This window comes from Geotrypetes seraphini, chromosome 2 (genome assembly GCF_902459505.1).
Source record: "Geotrypetes seraphini chromosome 2, aGeoSer1.1, whole genome shotgun sequence".
Taxonomy (NCBI): domain Eukaryota; kingdom Metazoa; phylum Chordata; class Amphibia; order Gymnophiona; family Dermophiidae; genus Geotrypetes; species Geotrypetes seraphini.
Genome location: NC_047085.1, coordinates 73,293,675 through 73,312,779, shown reverse-complemented (window position 1 = coordinate 73,312,779; position 19,105 = coordinate 73,293,675). Strand labels below are relative to the sequence as shown.

Sequence of the window (19,105 nt, the reverse complement as noted above, 5' to 3'; positions counted from 1 at the left end):
AAATATCAGACCGGAACATTTGGAGATCCAACATAAAGGACTACAAACAATTGATAAAAGAAAAACGAAAAACATTCTACTCATCCAAAATTCATACATCCAATATGAGTTCAAAAGGATTCAACACTAAAGAACTGTTCAACCTGGTTACAAATTTATTCGACACCACACGCCACAATCAATCCATGCACGACATAAAACTTCCATCAGCAGACGATCTAGCTCAACACTTTGACTCAAAAATTAAGAACCTAAGGAACAATTGCCCAACAAACAGCATACCTGCACATCAAATAGCCAACATACATGAAAACGAAATACCTGTGGATATGTTTTGGACCTCCTTTCAGGATCTAGAATGGAATAACTTCATAAAACTCTATAACAAGTACACTAAATCACACTGCATTCTAGATCCCTGTCCCCCCAACATTATGAAAACAGCCCCATTAGACTTTAAACTAACACTGTGGAGTTATCTGACCAATAAGTTCAAAAACGGAAAATTCCTAACGAATAACGGTCACATTATAATCACCCCAATTCCAAAAAATCGTAAACAATCCCTAACATCCGTAACCAACTATAGACCGGTAGCATCCATTCCATTCTTCGTAAAAATAATGGAAGGTTTAGTACATACCCAATTGATGAACTACCTTGATCAGTTCTCACTACTACATGAAACCCAGTCTGGCTTCAGACCTCTGTTTAGCACTGAGACGGTGATTGCAGCGACCCTAGAATACTTACGCAACTTATTCAGCAAGGGCCATAATGCCTTAATCATGCAATTTGACATGAGCTCGGCCTTCGACCTGGTGGATCACAAAAAATTGCTACAATGTTTAGACGCAATCGGCATCGGAGGTGAGGTATTTGACTGGTTCCGAGGATTCCTTACGACCCGCACCTATCAAGTACGCTTCAACTGCAACCTCTCTAAAACATGGAGAAACCCATCAGGCATTCCACAGGGGTCTCCATTATCCCCACTACTCTTTAACGTCTATATATCATCACTAGGCATGCAGCTGGCCCAACGGGGTATAAAAGTATTCAGTTATGCGGATGACTTTACAATCATTATCCCGTTTAATACGTCACCCTCCGAAATCACCCCCACGGCAACAGAAGCGCTAAACCTGATGGAACAATGGACCACAGAATTCAAACTGAAGCTTAATTCAGATAAAACTAAATTCTTCATAGCCTCGCCACACCCACATATCACCACAACACCACTACGCATTAACAATCTTAACTACCCTATTCAACCTACAATGAAGGTTCTGGGGGTAATACTGGATCAAGGTCTAACTATGAAAGACCATGTGGACTCCCTAGTCAGAAAGGGGTTTTTTACTCTCTGGAAACTTAGGTCCATTAGAGCATACTTCGACGCTTCAGCATTCAGAATTCTGGTACAATCCCTAATACTAAGCCACCTTGATTATTGCAACATTACCCATCTGGCAATCACCCGGAAGCAAATGCAGAGACTACAACTGATACAAAATGCAGCAGTCAGGTTGATCTTCAGCCTGAAGAAGTCCGATCATATAACCCCTTCCTACCGACTCCTGCACTGGCTGCCAATGGAGGCACGTACGAAGTTCAAACTGGGATGTCTCTGCTTCAAGGTATTATCCGGTCTAGCCCCTAAATATATAACAGACCTCTTCTCATTCCCAACCAACAGAGAGAAGAGCACACCAGAAATTCGTTTCCCCACCAGCCAGAGGATGCAAATATAAGAGACACCATCAACAACTTCTATCATACCAAGCAGCCTTATGGGGCAAAGACTTGGAAAAACTAATTACACACACAAACAATTATGGTGAATTTAGGAAACACCTAAAAACATACCTGTTCTCGAAATACCTAGGTGACGAATCAGGACAATAGCCCCCATCGCAATCCCTCCCCAAATTAGATCTTGTAAACTGTTAACCTCTAATCTCTAACTATGAATGTTCCTTTCAATTTATGGAATTTTTCTAATTCATTGTAAACCGCATGGAACTTCACGGTCCTGCAGTATATAAACTGTTGTTATTATTTTTATTGTTGCTACTATCAGATATTCACTGCTACACTCTGTAATTCGATGTCTGTGCAGTTTCTCTTCATTGTAAACCGCCTAGAAGTCGCAAGATTGTTGGCGGTATATAAGAATAAAGTTATTATTATTATTATTATTGGGAAATATGTTTTTGTTAATTGATATATTATTAATGGATGGGGGGGTGGGAAGGGATTCTTTTATACTTGAATGATTATAAGTAAGATTGTCAAGTGATTTGTTTTATTTTATTTTTTTGATTGTTTATTATACACTTGTTGTAAGATATGAAAATGAATAAAGATTAAAAAAAAAAAAAAAAAAAGAAATTGTTGTAAACCAAGTTGAGCCCTATTTTTTTAAGGATGACTCAGTATATAAATCTAAGATTAGATTAGATTAGATTAGAAGTGTGTGACTGAGTTTTGCTGCAGCTACACCAGAGATATTGTATGAAGTCCAGGGGCGTTGTCCAATACTAGTCTACTCTGGTGCCTAAATTTCATACAATAACCAAATTCTGGTTTTTTTTTCTTTTGTAAAGCTGCTTTGTTTGGAAAGACAGTGGCATTCTAAAGTGAACTCTTAACTTTCTTTTAACAAAATTTAACTTCAACATATCTGGTATTTCCTCTCCTTCAGGAACAGGTCAGGTTTCCCCTCCATATTTGCAGTATGGATACAAAGCATAAGGCTCCTAGTGCCACCAAAAGTGCTCCCAAGAAGGAAAAAAAAGTGAAGACCTTACTAGAAAAGATTGAATTATTGGTCATGCTTTGTAGAGTGAAGTCAGACTCTGCAGTTGCTCAGCATTATGTCATTAAAGAATCTACCATAAGGTACATAAAGAAGAAGGAAAGGCCAATCTGTGATGCTGTTGCTGCAGCTATACTAGCGGGTGTGAAGATATTACATGTTGTGAGAGATAGCAATCTCTCTTGTATGGAAACTGCAACATTTATGTGGGTGCAGAATTGCTATAAGAAGAGCATTCCTATAAACTCTGTGTTGATAAGAGGAACGGCAAAGTCTTTGAATGATAACTTGAAGAAAAGGGAAGAGGAATTTTTGCAATCTAAGGACTTCAGGCCAGTTAAGGATGGTTTGATAAATTCTGGCACAGGTATGGCCTATGTCAGAGGTTCTCAACAAGCTGTACATGTTCCATTGTGAGGGGGTACACGGCACCAGCGCTGTATGTCTCCCAACTTCCTTCTGCCAACGTGTATCTCCCATCTTCCTCGTCTTCTCTCCTCAGTCTCCCCCAGACTAGCAACGACAGTTCACTGTGTGCTTTTGACTTCCCCCCACAGCTGCCGCCAAAGTTAATTTAGTTGGCAATTCTATCAGACAGCCTCAAGGCCTTTCCTAGGCCGGTCCACCTCTGATGAAAGAGGAAGTTGCACCATGTGTCAGTTTTGAGAATTTATATCTGCTGTGTATATTGTGTGTACATGAAAAATGAATGGAAGAAATTGCATTACAATTAGTAATAGGGGTAGGGTGTGGGGCAGAGTTTGGTCAGGTCTGGGGCGGTCAGTGGTTGGGGTACTCAGTTGATATTTGGTACTTGGATTGAAAAAGTTGAAAAACACTGGCCTACATAATGTGAAAGTGACAGGAGAAGCAGCATCTGCCAACCAACAGGCAGCTAGAGGGTTACCCGCCACCTTTTTAGGAAATTTTTGAAAAGAAGGGATATGAACCTAAGAAGGCATTCAATGCTGATGAAACCGCTGTATTCTGGAAGAGAATGTGACAGAAGACTTTCATTAAAAAAAAGAGGATAAACAAGCACAAGGCTTTAAGGTTGAAAGGGATAGACTAACCTAGCTGCTTTGTGCAAACGAAGTAAGCCATATGATAAAGCCTACACTGATTTATAAAGCTGCTAACCCCCGAGCCTTGAAGGGAAAAGATAAGTTCCAGCTGCCAAGAAGGCTTGGACAGAACTCCATTTCAGAGGACCCCCCTCCTTCTTCGGGAATGTGAACCCGGCTCAATTGTTGTAAAGAGCTTCCAGAAAAGGATACCAAAAATGAAAAAATGGCGCATTGGAGCTCTGTCAAGCTAATCTGAATACGATACACCATAACAAGACTGCATTGATATAGATGGTGCTGAAAGATTACTTTCTGAGATGATTTATAATACGGATAAGTACTGGAATGATACACAATGCCTTTTTTTAATTGGATATTAATCGTGAAGAGACTGGATTTATTTGATACATATTTTTTGATTTTTCACAGTAACACACTTTTCTACTCACTTCACTTACATCAAGAGGTCCTGGGATGCTAAACAAAGAAGTTACCCGTTTGGGTTAATGAAAATCTACAACTCTTTTTTTTTTTTAATTTCTTTATTCTTTTTCAAGCTTACATCAAGTGCACAAAAAGAACAACATGAAATACTATCGTATAACACTTGAATATCAAACATTATATTCTTAATATGTAAAATAATTAAAAACCCTCCCCCCTCCCATCTTTCTATACAATCATTAAAACTATCATATTCCTTCAAAATTTCAATTTTGCTACATCTTATCTTCCAATCTCCCCACCCCCCTATGTATATTATCAAAGAAAAATCTACAACTCTTGATTTCAGACATTGTCCTGTTTGAGTTATGTTAACTGAGGACCCTTGACACTCACTTAATATTATTTAATGTTTTTGTCTTAGTGTGTTCACTTCGTCATTATCAAGTGTCTTTTTAGTCACTGAGTTTTGAAAGAATTTCTAGTATATAGCATCATTACTTATGCTTTCCTTTTGGGTTTGTTAGCTGAAATAGTTGAGGAGAAAGGTATTGGACTTCAGGCAACTGGGGTGGTTTTAAAAAAAGATTTGGACAAGTTCCTAGAGGAAAAGTCCATAATCTGCTATTGAGACAGACATGAGGGAAGCCACTGCTCACCCTGAATTGGTAGCATGGAATGTTGCTACTATTTGGGTTTTTGCAAGGTACAGTAGACTCTCAGTATAAATAGGGCTAACTATTGTATATACGGTGGTACTTGAATATAAACTGAAGTTTTTGGCCCCCAAAATGGGGGTATGTTTATATTCGAGCCCCCCTGAAGACCACTGTTGCTGCTTTGCTCTCACTCCAAACTCCCCACATCGAGGCCACCAGCGCTGCTACCCTCCACTCCAAAACCCTCCCCCGAGGCCCATAAAATCCAAAGATGGCCACCACAGCAGCGATTTGGTGCTAAAAATGGCCCGTGGGAGCTACACTGGGGTTCAAAAATCAGCAATTTTAGGGGTGGAATCCCTGGCTCTTGGCCCTAAAAAAAAACCCCACACACTTTTGGAGACAACCCCCCACCCCCGATTTTGTTTTGTGGGCTGTCAGTCCTGTACACACTGTGCCATACTTGTGCTGGATGCTGCCTAGGCTGACGCTGCAGCCATCTGAAGGGGAGAACCTCTACTTCAGGCAAGCCTGGAAACCAGACTGCTTGCTTCTTCAGACTGCCTCTCAGTCCCTCCAGCGGGAAAGAGACTTCAGCCCCTCACCGTGCATGCTAGGGGGAAGAAATACAGTCAGGCCTGATCCTGGAGAACCACCATGGAGTAGTTCAGCCTGCGCACAAGTCCACTGTAGACACAACCTGGGGTGAGCCTTATTCCCAAGGGGACCAGTTCCCTAGCTCATGAACTATTAGTGCAGGCTGGCCAAGTGGGTGCCCTGCAATGCAGGCAGCCCCTTGACTACAGACTTCTGACCTGAAAGTCTTGTGTTCTCCCTAGAAATGTCTGGCGACCAGGAGCCTCTGCAGCACTAAAAATTATCTCGACCGGATAAAAAAGAAAAAAATGCGAGCAGAATAGAAAGGCACCTACCACCTCGTATGTAGACGGAATAACTGAGGAGTATAAGACAGCCCAGGGAGAAGGGAGGCGGAGTGGAAAAATGTAAATGAGGCTCTCTACACACACACACCGCGGGTGAAGGTGCATAAACCTACTAGTTCAAGACTGACGTTCCTATTGAATTAGAAAATCTTATTAACGTTTCAGGTAAAAAGGGACAAAAGGGTTTGAAGTCAGTTTGTTTGTATGATTATGAAATTAGAACTTTTAATCCAGAAATTATGCTTACACAAGTTTAGAAACTGAAAAATTCTACAGAAAATTTTTTAAATTTATTTGAAAAATTTCTTCCCCACTTACGGCCTCTTTTACAAAGCCACACTAGCGGCTGCTCTGCGCTAATGGCCCCGAAACCCATAGAGATTTAAAGGGCTTCCGGGCCATTGCTGCGCGGCTTTGTAAGAGGCAGTTAATGCCTGACAGGTTACAATAAAAACATTTATAATCAAAATATACTCAGACATATTATAAGACTAAACATCATCCTGTCCTGTTCTTCCAAAATCTCAAAAACACATTCAATAAAAACTAGCATAATGCTAATAAAAAGTTTACACAATACAAACTATAAAATACATTAATCATCAAAATTAATAAAAAGCTTTAACGAATAAAAAAGTTTTCAACTGCTTTCTAAATGACACTTTCTCTCTGCACAATCTCAAAGACCCTGGCAATGCGTTCCATAAATGTGGACTCGCAACAGAAATTGCTGCTGTTCACGTGTTTTTATAACGAGTTTCACCTAGTGCTTCAATCAATAACCTCATAGTGGAGTGTGACCTCAAGTTTCTGGGAGGTATCTACTGTTTCAACATCCGTTTTAGGTACCAAGGTTTCACCCCATAAATCATCTGATGTACAATTGTCAAGATTTTGTACTCAATCCTTAAATGAATTGGTAACCAAATACAGACTTTTCAGTGTTGGTATAATATAATCATTCCAAGCTACACCTGTAATCATTTGCACTGCAGCGTTCTGCACTACCTGCAGTGTTTTAATTTTAAATTTTGCAATACCCACCATCAAAGAGTTACAAAACTCGAGCTTGGACATCACCATACACTGAACCACAGTCCGAAAATCTAATATGGACATCATAGATTTTACCCTCAACAATAATCTCAACTGGAAAAAAGCACCCTTAACAACTTGCATAATCTGTGTCTGCAAAGAGAGCTGTGTATCTAAATATACCCATAACATCTTAACATAAGATGATATAGGGAGAGTCACATCCTGCACCTTCAATTCTCTTAAATCTAACAGCAATTCATCATTCCCAACAAACATCACTTCTGTCTTTTTCAAAATTCAAAACTAATTTGTTCTCATGCATCCAGCCTGTTATCTTATTCATACACTCTTATAATTTCTTCCGAACATATTTTACTCTATCCAAGACAGGAAAGAAAAAATGGTTATCAAAACCTTCTGTTAAAAGTGCCGAGAGATTCTTGTACACTAGGTGGTTTGGCTTGCATAGTTTTAATTTGGTTGTGCTTCCTTTCTGAAGGCACAGGAATAAATTCTTGGTAGGAGAGATGGAGATGGTGGAGTGCAAAACCTCTGCAAGCAACTGATCTGCAGACCTTTTGCATTTCATATTTTTCATAGGACTTAAATATGACCCTTACTGGAAAGTCAGTTTAAAATTAGTGCTAAAACAATGAAAAATGCTAGTCTGCTATGATACAAACAGTGGCGTACCTAGGGTATATGACACCCAAGGCTGATCATTTTTTTAACACCCCACCCTAATATAAAAAAATATTTTTAGTAACTGTTTGTTTATTTTATTTTTATAGCCCATCCTCCCCAGACAGCTCAGAATGGGTTACAGTTTAATATTCACAGTGTTACAATATAACATTACATAGGGTTACAACCTTTCCAACCCCATGCCGGCACTGTGGTGTAAACATGGTGTAAACAAAATAAACAAAAAAGAGAGTTTTTTTCTCTCTTTTAGACAGCGAGCATAAACTAGGACCTAACACCTGCTCTGGTAGGACACACATTTCAAATCTGACATATTGTAATCACAAAATAGAAAATACAATTATTTTTCTATCTTTTGTTGTCTGGCTACTTTATTATTCAAATCATGTTGGTCCCAGGTTCTGGTTTCTGTTTGTCTTCTGTTATCTCATTCACCAGGGTCTTCTGTCCATTTGACATTTTCTTCTTTCTCCGTGCTCACCATTCATCTTCCATCTCTGTACCTTCCTTTCTATTGCCATATCCAACATTTTTGTTTCTTTCCCACTGTCTACCATCTCTCTCTCTCTCTCCCTGCCTTTTGCCCTGGGTCAAACCTCTCTATTCCCCTCCATGCAGCATATCTTCCTTGCTCCTCTTCATTATCATGTGCAACATTTCTTTCTCTCTTCCCATGCACCATCATTCCCTGCCCTCCACCCTATGTCCAACATTTCTCCTTCTCCATCTCCCTCCCCTCCACCATATGCAGGATTTCTCCCTCTCATCCCTTTCTACCTCTTTGTTGCATCTCCCTTCCTCTTCTCCAGCCCATGTCCAACAATTCTTCCTGTCTCCCCCCATGTGCAGCAGCTTTCCATTCCTCCCTCCTATTCCCCTGTGCAACAGCTTTCCATCCCTCCCTCCAATCCCCCTGTGCAGCACCTCTGGACCCGACCAACACCCCAACCGTGAGATATGACACTCTTTCGGGCTTCCAACGGCAGCAGCAGCGGTGGTAGTGGCTGACCATTAGAAGCAATATATTTGATTGCATATGGTATGGTAGGGTTGGGAGGGAAGGGGTTAAATTTTATGTATTATTGTTAAATATGACAGAAATTCAAGTGATGTATTTAATTTCAATTGTCAATTTATTGATACACTTGTTGTAAGATGTAAAAATGAATAAAGATTTATTTTTTTAAAAAAAGAAGCAATGTCAAGCAGGCTATTTGTGGCCTGCTTCACTAGGGCTTCTCTCTGCCGCCTGTTCAGAGTTCTGCCTCTAATGGTTGGCACTGCCAGTGCTGCTTCAGAAGACAGGCCTGGAGGTATACGAGTTCTCTCTGTTGGCAGCCTTAACTCGCTGCTCTGCCGATGTCGGGACTTCCTCTCTAGCAGGACCCAACAAAGAGGAAAGCCTGACACCAGCATGGTCTGCACCTGGGGTGGATGCCCGTACACCACTGGATACAAATAATGCCTTTAACCATATCCATTCATTCCCCCCCCAAAAAAAAAAACAACAAAAAAACACCTGCAGAGGAAAGACTTTAAAGCAGAGGCGAGACTGTGGCAAACTGGTTAAAGCTAAAGCCTCAGCACCGAGGTTGTGGGTTCAAACCCATGCTGCTTCCTGTGGGCAAGTCACTTAATCCCCCAAATTGTCCCAGGTACATCAGATAGACTGTGAGCCCAACCAGGGCAGACAGGGAAACATGCTTGAGTACTTGAATAAATACAAGTAAACTGTTCTGAGCTCCCCTGAGAGAACGATATAGAAAATGGAATAAATAAATAAGAGCCAGAGAGCAGGGCCAAAGCAATAGCATTCTTGTGTATCAGCTGTCTTTTAACTTTACAGTGGTGAGCAAGTAATAGCCTACAGAAGCATCAAGGACTATTCTGTTTGCATAGAGGCATAAGCCCTCTCTATACCCATCTCAATATTAAATCGTACCATGCAGTGATCATTGGATGCCACATGATCACCCACTGTAACATCAGAAACACTTTCCCTGTTTGTAAGCACTAAGTCCAGTATGACCCCATCCCACATGCGTTCTATTACCAACTGCTGGAACAGTTCTTGCAGAGAATCTAGCATTTCCCTACTTCTAGAAGATCCCACAATAGAGATACCTCAATCAACATCCGGCATATTAAAATCATCTATTAGGTATATGCATTGTTTATATTCTGTTAGTTAATGGTGAGGCATGTCATCAAATAAAGTAAAGCTAGGCAACAACAGATTCAGACCTTTCAAGCTATTGACCCAGGAGCCCTCTCTGCCGCTGTCTCATCCCTATCCTCAACTACTATATCACACAAGACTATCAACAAAGCAGTCCTCTCCTATAATACCATCCTCTCCTCTGCTCTAGATACCTTTGCTCCTCCAATTTCATGCCCTGCTAGGTGTGCCAAACCCCAACCCTGGCTGGCTCCTGTGCCTGCTCCACCAAATATCTCTGGCTCAAATCCCATGAGCACACTGACTTCATACACTTCAAATTCATGCTGATATTCCAGTCTGTCCTCTCGCTTGCTAAACAAGAATACTATTCCCACTTAACCACCTCTCTTAGTTCCAACCCTCGTTGTCTCTTTACTACACTAAACTTCCTATTCAAAGCACCCTCACCTCCTGTCCCACCTTCAATTTCTCCTTTTGGCTTCCCTGGGCCGCATTGGCCGAAAAAATGTTTCTGGGGCCGCACAAACGAATAAATGCTGCAGCAAGACAGAGGAGGGAGCCGGCAAGACAGTAAACACCCGGGGGCAGCAGAGGAAAACACTGCATTGCCCTCGACCAGGGCCGCACAAAATACTTCACGGGGCCGCAGGTTGGACACCCCTGATCTAGAAGATTCACTGGTAGCTCTCAAACAGTCTGTCTCCCCTTCCCCTCCCTCCATCTGCCCGTTCTGCTAACCTCCCAACACCTGCCACCCTGTCCTCATTCTCCGAGATCAGTAACAAGGAAACCACTCATCTTCTTTCATCATTCAAACCCACTACCTGCTGCTCTGATCTGATTCCCTCTCACCTACTCGCGCTATCTCTCCCGCTGTCAACCCTCCCATATGTCACATCCTCTGCCTATTGCTATCCACTGCAACTGTCCTTGATGGCTTCAAACACTCCGTTGTCACACCCCTCCTCAAAAAACCCTCACTAAAGCCTGCGTGCTCCCCCAACTATCTCCCCATCTCTCTCCTCCATTGCTTATCCAAGTTACTCGACTGTGCTGTTCACCGCCATCGCCTGAACTTCCTCTCATCCCAAGCTATTCTTGATTTGCTTCAGTCAGGCTTTCATCTGCTGCATTCCACAGAAACCACCCTTAATAAAATTTCCAATGACCTGTTCCTGGCCAGATCCAAAGGCCTCTACTCTATCCTCATCCTTCTCGATCTATCTGTCGCATTTGATACTGTGTGGGGCATAGAGGATGACAGGTGCCAGCGCCCCTACCAAGATGGCACCTGGGGCAGACCGCCCCTCCCCCTTACTACGCCATGGCTATTTACATGTCTCAGCCCATAGCCAGAGATCTCCCTATCCAAAATTTAGAACAAAGCATTGGTTTTAAGTCCCTAGAAAACCCCTATATGAGACCGCTGAAACATCGCTCTGTTTAAATACACGGAAGATGGAGGAGCTGCTGGTCTCCCATTGTTTACAGTGTCAGCATAATTTTGAAGATCTAAGGTGAATTGTTTTGGAGCAGTGTCAGTGATCGATTCAGAAGGGAGACTGGCACTGGTATTTATTGCAGTAAGAACAGTGTTGGATTTTAGAGTTGGAACCGGCGGGTCTCTGCGACTTAAATGCACGAATAGAATGGGCAGCCTTTCTTTAATGAACCTCTGTGTTAGTATATTTTTTAAAAAACATTTTTTGAAATCTAGGTGCTGAAACAACTTTTGTGTTACTACTACATTTTGCACTCTGAATTATACAAGACTGGTATGAGTTGAGTAATTTTGCCAACTGAATTTTTGCTTTCATTATTTTTGAAATCTGATTGGTGCAGTATCAGTCAGAGGGAGGAAGATATGCTAATTGGAGTGCTATGTCATCATAATCTTTGCAATCTGACTGGTATGAGATTAACAGGAGGCAGTGGTTATGCTAATAAAATATTCTGGCATGAAGGAGGAATTAGGTAATCAAGAAGCAGCCTTTGGGCATCGGTGAGTTCCAGAGCATTTTTGTTTTGAAGACAGAGTGGAGTTTGAGAGAAACAGAGTAAATCCCTGACACAGCTAGGAGGCCAAACAGGGAGCTCCTGCTGGATTAGTTGTTACAATATACTGTGGAACGTAGAAGGAAGTGATTGGAGACATCCCATAGTACGAAGTTAAGTACTCTGTAGAGACTTCTGTTTTTTTCACTGTGGTTGTTATTTCTGCAAGTGGGATATGAAAGAAGCCTGATGTGTGAAGTGTAAGTATATTATTGGAGAACTATAGAGAACTTTTTGTAATCAATGATTTTGATGGAAGATATTTGGACTGTTAAAAAGGAGTTTTTTTAATGACCTATGAAGCTGAACTGAGGTCTTTTTCTCCCCTTTATTATTTTTGTAAATGTTAAAGGCTTGGTAAACTTCCCCCTCAATATTCACGGGGGTTAGGGGCAAAGCCGGCCTGCGGAAAACTATAGAGCTGACTTCGACCCACCTCCGCCTCACGGACCTCTCCACAACTTACTTTTGAAAGTCTGGTGGTCTAGCGGTAAAGCAGCACCTACCCTGTGCAAAGCCACATATAAAATTGGCTGCCGAAAGTTCCTGCTGTAGTCTCATGAACCCGCGAATATTGAGGGGAAGCGGAGGTTAAGTAAAAGGGCTCAGATCTCTCCATAGTCTATTTCTTACAGGATAAATCTATCATTCAGATAGGTTGGAGCAAATCCATACAACACTTTTAAACTGAAGGCAGTAAAATTTGACTAAGATGCAGTTCTTCAAGGTGGCCAGTCAAATGCGTGCAAGACAATCGCACACAGACATTTGTCATAAGAACATAAGCAATGCCTCTGCTGGGTCAGACCTGAGGTCCATCATGCCCAGCAGTCCGCTCACGCGGCGGCCCAACAGGTCCAGGACCTGTGCAGTAATCCTCTATTTATACCCCTCTATCCCCTTTTCCAGCAGGAAATTGTCCAATCCTTTCTTAAACCCCTGTACTGTACTCTGCCCTATTACGCCATCTGGAAGCGCATTCCAGGTGTCCACCACTCGTTGGGTAAAGAAGAACTTCCTAGCATTCATTTTAAATCTGTCCCCTTTCAACTTTTCCAAGTATCCTCTTGTTCTTTTATTTTTCGAAAGTTTGAAGAATCTGTCCTTCTCTACTCTCTCTATGCCCTTCATGATCTTATAAGTCTCTATCATATCCCCTCTAAGTCTCCTCTTCTCCAGGGAAAAGAGACCCAGTTTCTCCAATCTCTCAGCGTATGAGAGGTTTTCCATCCATTTTATCAAGCGTGTCGCTCTCCTCTGAACCCTCTCGAGTAACGCCATATCCTTCCTAAGGTACGGAGGTCTTGCGCGTTCTAGTCCTGCGCATAATTGTCTAAATCGTACTTGCGCATATTTGTCTTGTGCGTATTAGACAGTGTATAGGTCTTCACAGGGAGCTAGCATACCTTTAAGTAGACTGGGGATACGTGGTCATATTTCTTCAAGGAGAAAATTAATCTTAGGGCCATTGTTTTGCAAAGTCTGTAACTGTTTTATCATTAAAGCTGAACATAGCAAATACAAGATGTTATAGTAGTCCAGCATTCCCAAGATTCAGGTCATAAGTACCTGGCAAGATCCTGAAACAGTCTAGAGAATCCCATCCCTGCCCTCATCCCACGAATTCTGCCCCTATTGCCCTAGATACATTAGTCAGATTGTGAGCCCACCAAGACAGATAGGGAGATATACTTGAGTACCTGAATGTAAACCACTTAGGCTATAAGTGGTCTATAAATAATAAAGACTTTAGTGGTAATACTTTTGTTTTCTACCTGTATGTTTCTGTTATTATCAAGCCTCTGTGGACTGTTCATAACTGGGACAGATAGAAGGATTCTGGAGAGCAGAGGTGATTGTTGGTTCATTAAAGATAAAATTTAGAAATCTGTGTTACTGCAAATTGTATGCTGCAGGTGGGGTGTGTGCAGAATCAGCACATGTCCTAATTCCTTTTATGCTTAAATCCTCCTAAATAAAATTATCTAAATTTAAAGAGGTGGGAGGGGGGGATTGAAAACAATCAAGGTGGTATGAAATTCTTGCACTATCAATGTGACATCATTATCCATATTCCCTTAGCCAATAAAACTAATAAAGACAAAATAAAGCAGTTTCTGAAACAGTGCTCAAATGCTGTGTTAAATTCAAATTAGACTTACACACTTAACTGAGGTGGACCTGTTTTCGCTTGTTTCACAGGAAAACTGCTCTGGACAATAGTCCTAATGGCCCTGTTACAAGGCAGAGAGAATAAAGACAATACACATTTAGGTGAATAATCATCATGTAAGAAAAGCTCCCAGCAACAAAAGACATAAAACAGGTATGTCAACCACAGGCATCACATGGCAGTGAATCTGCATTAAAAGGAAACCGCGGGCAATTCATTTACAGGAAGAATGCCCAAACCTACAATAGAGGCTGTAGACTTAGGACCATTTACAAAGAAAGAGAGAAAAAATTAAGGCCAATAAAGACCATATGGACTATTTAGTCTGCCTAACCATGCATCCACTATCCCTTCCTTTCTCTTAGAGAGCCAATGTATTTGTCCTAAGCTGTCTTGAATTCAGATATATTCTTCATCTCCACTGGGAGGCCACTCCAAGCATTCACCACCCTTTCTGTGAAAAAGGATTTTCTGAGGTTACTTCTAAATCTCTCTTTCACCTTCATCCTATGTCTTCTCATTCCAGAGCTTCCTCTCAATTGAAAGAGACTCACCTCGTGTGCATTTATGCCATATAAACAGCTCTATATCTCCCCTCTCCCGCCTTTCCACCAAAGTATACATATTGAGATCTTTCAAATCTGTCTCCATACACCTTATGTTGAAAACCACCAACCATTTTAGTAGCCTTCCTCTAGACCAGTGGTCTCAAACCCAAACCCTTTGTAGGGCCACATTTTGGATTTGTAGGTACTTGAAGGGCCTCTGAAAAAATAGTTCATGTGTTATTAAAGATTTTGACAATTTTGCATGAGGTAAAACTCTTTATAGTTTAAAAATCTTTCCTTTTGGCTAAGTCTTAATAATAATATTGTCATTTATAGCTAAAGAGACATATGATCAAGAAACTGTTTTATTTTACTTTTGTGATTATGATAAGACATACTGAGGGCTTCAAAATAGTACCTGGCGGGCCACATTGGCCCCCCCGGGCCGCATGTTTGAGACCACTGCTCTAGACCGACTCCATCCTGTTTATATCTTTTGAAGGCACAGTCTCCAGAATTGTACACAATAGTCTAAATGAGGTCTCACCAGAGTCTTACACAGGGGCATTATTACTTCCTTTTTCCTACTAGCCATTCTTCTCCCTATGCGCCCAAGCTTTTACTATCACCTTTTCAACCTGTTTGGCCACCTTAAGATCATCAGATATAAATCACACCCATCAGAGCCTTAGGCCCCACACAGTTACCAACAGGTCTAGAGCAATTGGGTTTTTCGATCGGTAAAACCCAATGCTAAATAGCCAAGCGATGTTAGTGCATCAATCGCTTGGCTATTTTGCATGGGGTTTTACCAATTTTCATGAGTCGGATCTGATCGGAAAATGGGCAATCGAAGGCAAAAACACAAGGTGGGCAGTTTTATGCATCGGGGAATCCGATCGATCACTAAACTGGTACACGATCGGTAAATTTTATGCATCCCCCAGTAAGTATCTTAAGTCCAGGGCCGCAATCAACATGGGGAGACCCCCTTGTCTACCACTTAGACTGGAACTGGGGGGGGGGGGGGGCTGTGAACGATCTAGAGCAGGATCAAATACTTCATTAAAGTCTCCCCCAATGAGCAGGGGCTTACCAGCAAAATCTTGGAGGTCTTTCACCAGATTAGCATAGAAACATTTAGCAAAGGTATTGGGAGCATAGACATTACAGAATACCAGTCCCTTACCATCTAAAGTGACATGTATCAGCATATATCGCCCTTCTAAATCTTGTTTAATCTTATGAGTAATAACCTTAATCCCTTTTTTGATAAGGATAAGAACTCCTCATTTCCGTCCCACTGCAGGACATTCATAGTAACTCTGCACCCACCACCAAGCTAGCTTACTATGTTCAATCACCCCCAAGAGAGTCTCCTGAAGGAAAGCTACCATAGTCTGTAGTCTATGCAGCGCTCTCAGAATTTTATAACATTTTATTGGTGAGTATATGGCCCCAACATTCCAGGTCACTAATTTATGCATCATTAACCTCCCAGGGACAAAAGATAAAGGCAGATGTAACCACCTAAGCCAAGGGAAGCGCCCCAGCCTACACTCTCTTGTTACCATATCGAAGCCTCATAAAAAGTGGGAATGGCCACCGTACTAATACACACACCAGTTCACATACATGCTCACTTCCCTCCCCCCTCCTACAACCCCATCTATTTTTCCAAAAAGATAAAAACAAAATAAGGAAAATGTATAATATGAAAATAGGGAAACACCTCCCCTACGAACCCTCATGCACTCTAGACTGCACTTCCATAAGTTCCAACATCCCCAACAGAGACTCTTAACAGATTATCCTCCTCATGGGCAGAAAACAAAACATATGGGCAACCAGGCAAATCAAGCAGCTTACAACAGGATATTTGTCACCAGCCAGCAACTTAACATCTCCGATAAACAGTTCGGGCATAAAAAAGATGCATGTGTTACATAGAAACATAGAAATAGATGGCAGATAAGGGCCAGGCCCATCTAGTCTGCCCACCCCAATGACCCTCCCCTACCTTTCTCTGTGAATAGATCCCACGTGTCTATCCGATTTGGCCTTAAAATCAGGCACGCTGCTGGCCTCAATAACCTGAAGTGGAAGACTATTCCAGCGATCAACCACCCTTTCAGTGAAAAAGAATTTCCAGGTGTCCCCGTGCAGTTTTCCGCCCCTCATTTTCCACGGATGCCCCCTTGTTGCCGCGGGACCTTTGAAAAGGAAGCTATCTTCTTCCACCTCGATGCGGCCCGTGAGATACTTGAATGTCTTGATCATGTCACCCCTCTCTCTGCGTTCCTCGAGTGAGTACAGCTGCAACTTATCCAGCCGTTCCTCGTACGGGAGATCCTTGAGTCCCGAGACCATCCGGGTGGCCATTCTCTGGACCGACTCCAGTCTCAGCACATCCTTACGGTAATGCGGCCTCCAGAATTACACACAGTATTCCAGGTGGGGCCTCACCATGGATCTATACAATAGCATAATGACTTCAGGCTGACGAAATTCCTGTGTATGCAACCTATGATTTTCCTTGCCTTGGATGAAGCTTGCTCGACTTGATTGGCAGTCTTCATGTTCTCACTGACGATCACCCCTAAGTCTCGTTCTGCTTCAGTTCTTGTTAGGATCTCGCCATTAAGGGTGTAAGTCTTGCATGGATTTTGGCTACCCAGGTGCATGACTTTGCATTTTTTGACATTGAAGCTGAGTTGCCAGGACCTAGACCAACGCTCCAGTAGGAGTAGGTCGTGCATCATGTTGTCGGATATTAAATTGATGTCTGTTGTGCTTTTGCCCACTACATTGCTTAGTTTGGTGTCATCGGCGAATAATGTTATTTTACCTCGCAGCCCTTCTGCCAAGTCTCTTATAAAGATGTTGAATAGGATCGGGCCCAGGACCGAGCCCTGCAGCACTCCACTGATTACCTCTGTCATTTCGGAGGAGGTGCCGTTCACCACTACCCTCTGAAGCCTACCTCCAAGCCAGTTCCCAACCCATTTCGTCAATGTGTCGCCCAATCCTATAGAACTCATCTTGCTCAGCAACCTGCGGTGTGGTACGCTATCGAATGCTTTACTGATGTCCAGGTATACGATGTCCAGGGACTCCCCCAACATCCAACTTCCTCGTCACCCAGTCAAAGAAGCTGATCAGGTTGGATTGGCAGGATCTCCCCTTAGTAAATCCATGTTGGCGGGGATCCCGTAGATTCTCCTCATTCAGGATCGTATCCAATTGGCATTTGATTAGAGTTTCCATTAGTTTGCACACTATTGATGTGAGACTCACTGGTCTGTAGTTTGCTGTCTCCATCTTGGAGCCTTTCTTGTGGAGTGGAATGACGTTAGCCGTCTTCCAGTCCAACAGGACGTTACCCATACTAAGGGAGAGATTGAAGAGCGCGGATAGCGGTTCCGCCAAGACATCACACAACTCCCTGAGCACCCTGGGGTGTAGGTTGTCAGGCTCCATTGCCTTGTTAATCTTAAGCTTTGACAGCTCGCAGTAGACACCGCTGGGTGTAAACTCGAAATTACTAAACGGGTCATCTGCGTCAACCCTTGTCTGTAGCTGAGGGCCGAGTCCTGGCGCCTCGCGGGTGAAGACTGAGCAGAAGTATTCATTTAACAGTTGGGCTTTTTCCGAGTCCGCTTCTACATAGTCTCCGTCTGGTTTCCTAAGATGTACTATCCCGCCTGAGTTCTTATTTCTGTCACTGATATACCTGAAGAAGGATTTATCTCCTTTCTGGATGTTCTTCGCTAGAGACTCCTCCATGCGGAATTTGGCCTCCCTAACTGCTGTTTTGACGGCTTTTGACTTGGCCAGATAGACTTCCCTAGAGTCCTGTTTCCCTGATCGTTTGTAAGAGATGAATGCTTTTTTCTTCTCCTTGATGAAGTCCGAAATCTCCGCAGAGAACCACTGTGGCTTATTGTTCCTTCGCCGTTTACTTACTGATTTAACATAGCAGTTTGTTGAACGAAAAGGTAAACAGGACATCTCTGATCCAATCGGCAGCCAAAGATGCGGAGTCTGTCTGAAGCTTCCCTTCCCCCTTTCCAGGTAAAAATCTTATTTTTAACCCTGTTTACATTATATTTTTAAAATGTGCATTTCCTAAGAGCAGAACTGAAATACCACCTCTGTCACTCTGGGAGCTGTGTTTCTGCCAGGTACTTATGACTTGGATTGGCCACTGTTGAAAACAAATACTGGGCTAGATTTATTATTTATTTACTTTTTAAAATTTCTATACCATCTAACCCTAGGCAGTTTACATAAGATAAAACATGCATAATGCTTAAAACAATACAAAAGACAAAAAAAACATCCAAATTGGATACACAATAATTCACCGATCCAATAAGTCAAACCCTATAAAAAAAATTAACTAATTTTACCCTGGCACAACAAAAAGTTCTTACACTAGTTTCTACAAATTTCAGGTTAACACT

At 42.1% G+C, this 19,105-nt stretch overlaps 1 protein-coding gene across 4 annotated transcripts in view; it reads right to left on the bottom strand.

The window, feature by feature from the left end:
• The window catches only part of INTS8 (integrator complex subunit 8), a 220,343-nt gene that overhangs the window by 175,707 nt on the left and 25,531 nt on the right, over nt 1-19,105 (bottom strand). For all 4 annotated transcript variants that reach the window (XR_004538293.1, XR_004538292.1, XM_033933169.1 and 1 more), the window contains exon 5: nt 14,081-14,152. Coding sequence is in view for 2 of the 4 variants with exons in the window: in XM_033933169.1 (XP_033789060.1) it covers nt 14,081-14,152 (72 nt within the window). In the remaining 2 variants the exon portion in view is untranslated. The remainder of the gene's footprint in view (nt 1-14,080; nt 14,153-19,105) is intronic.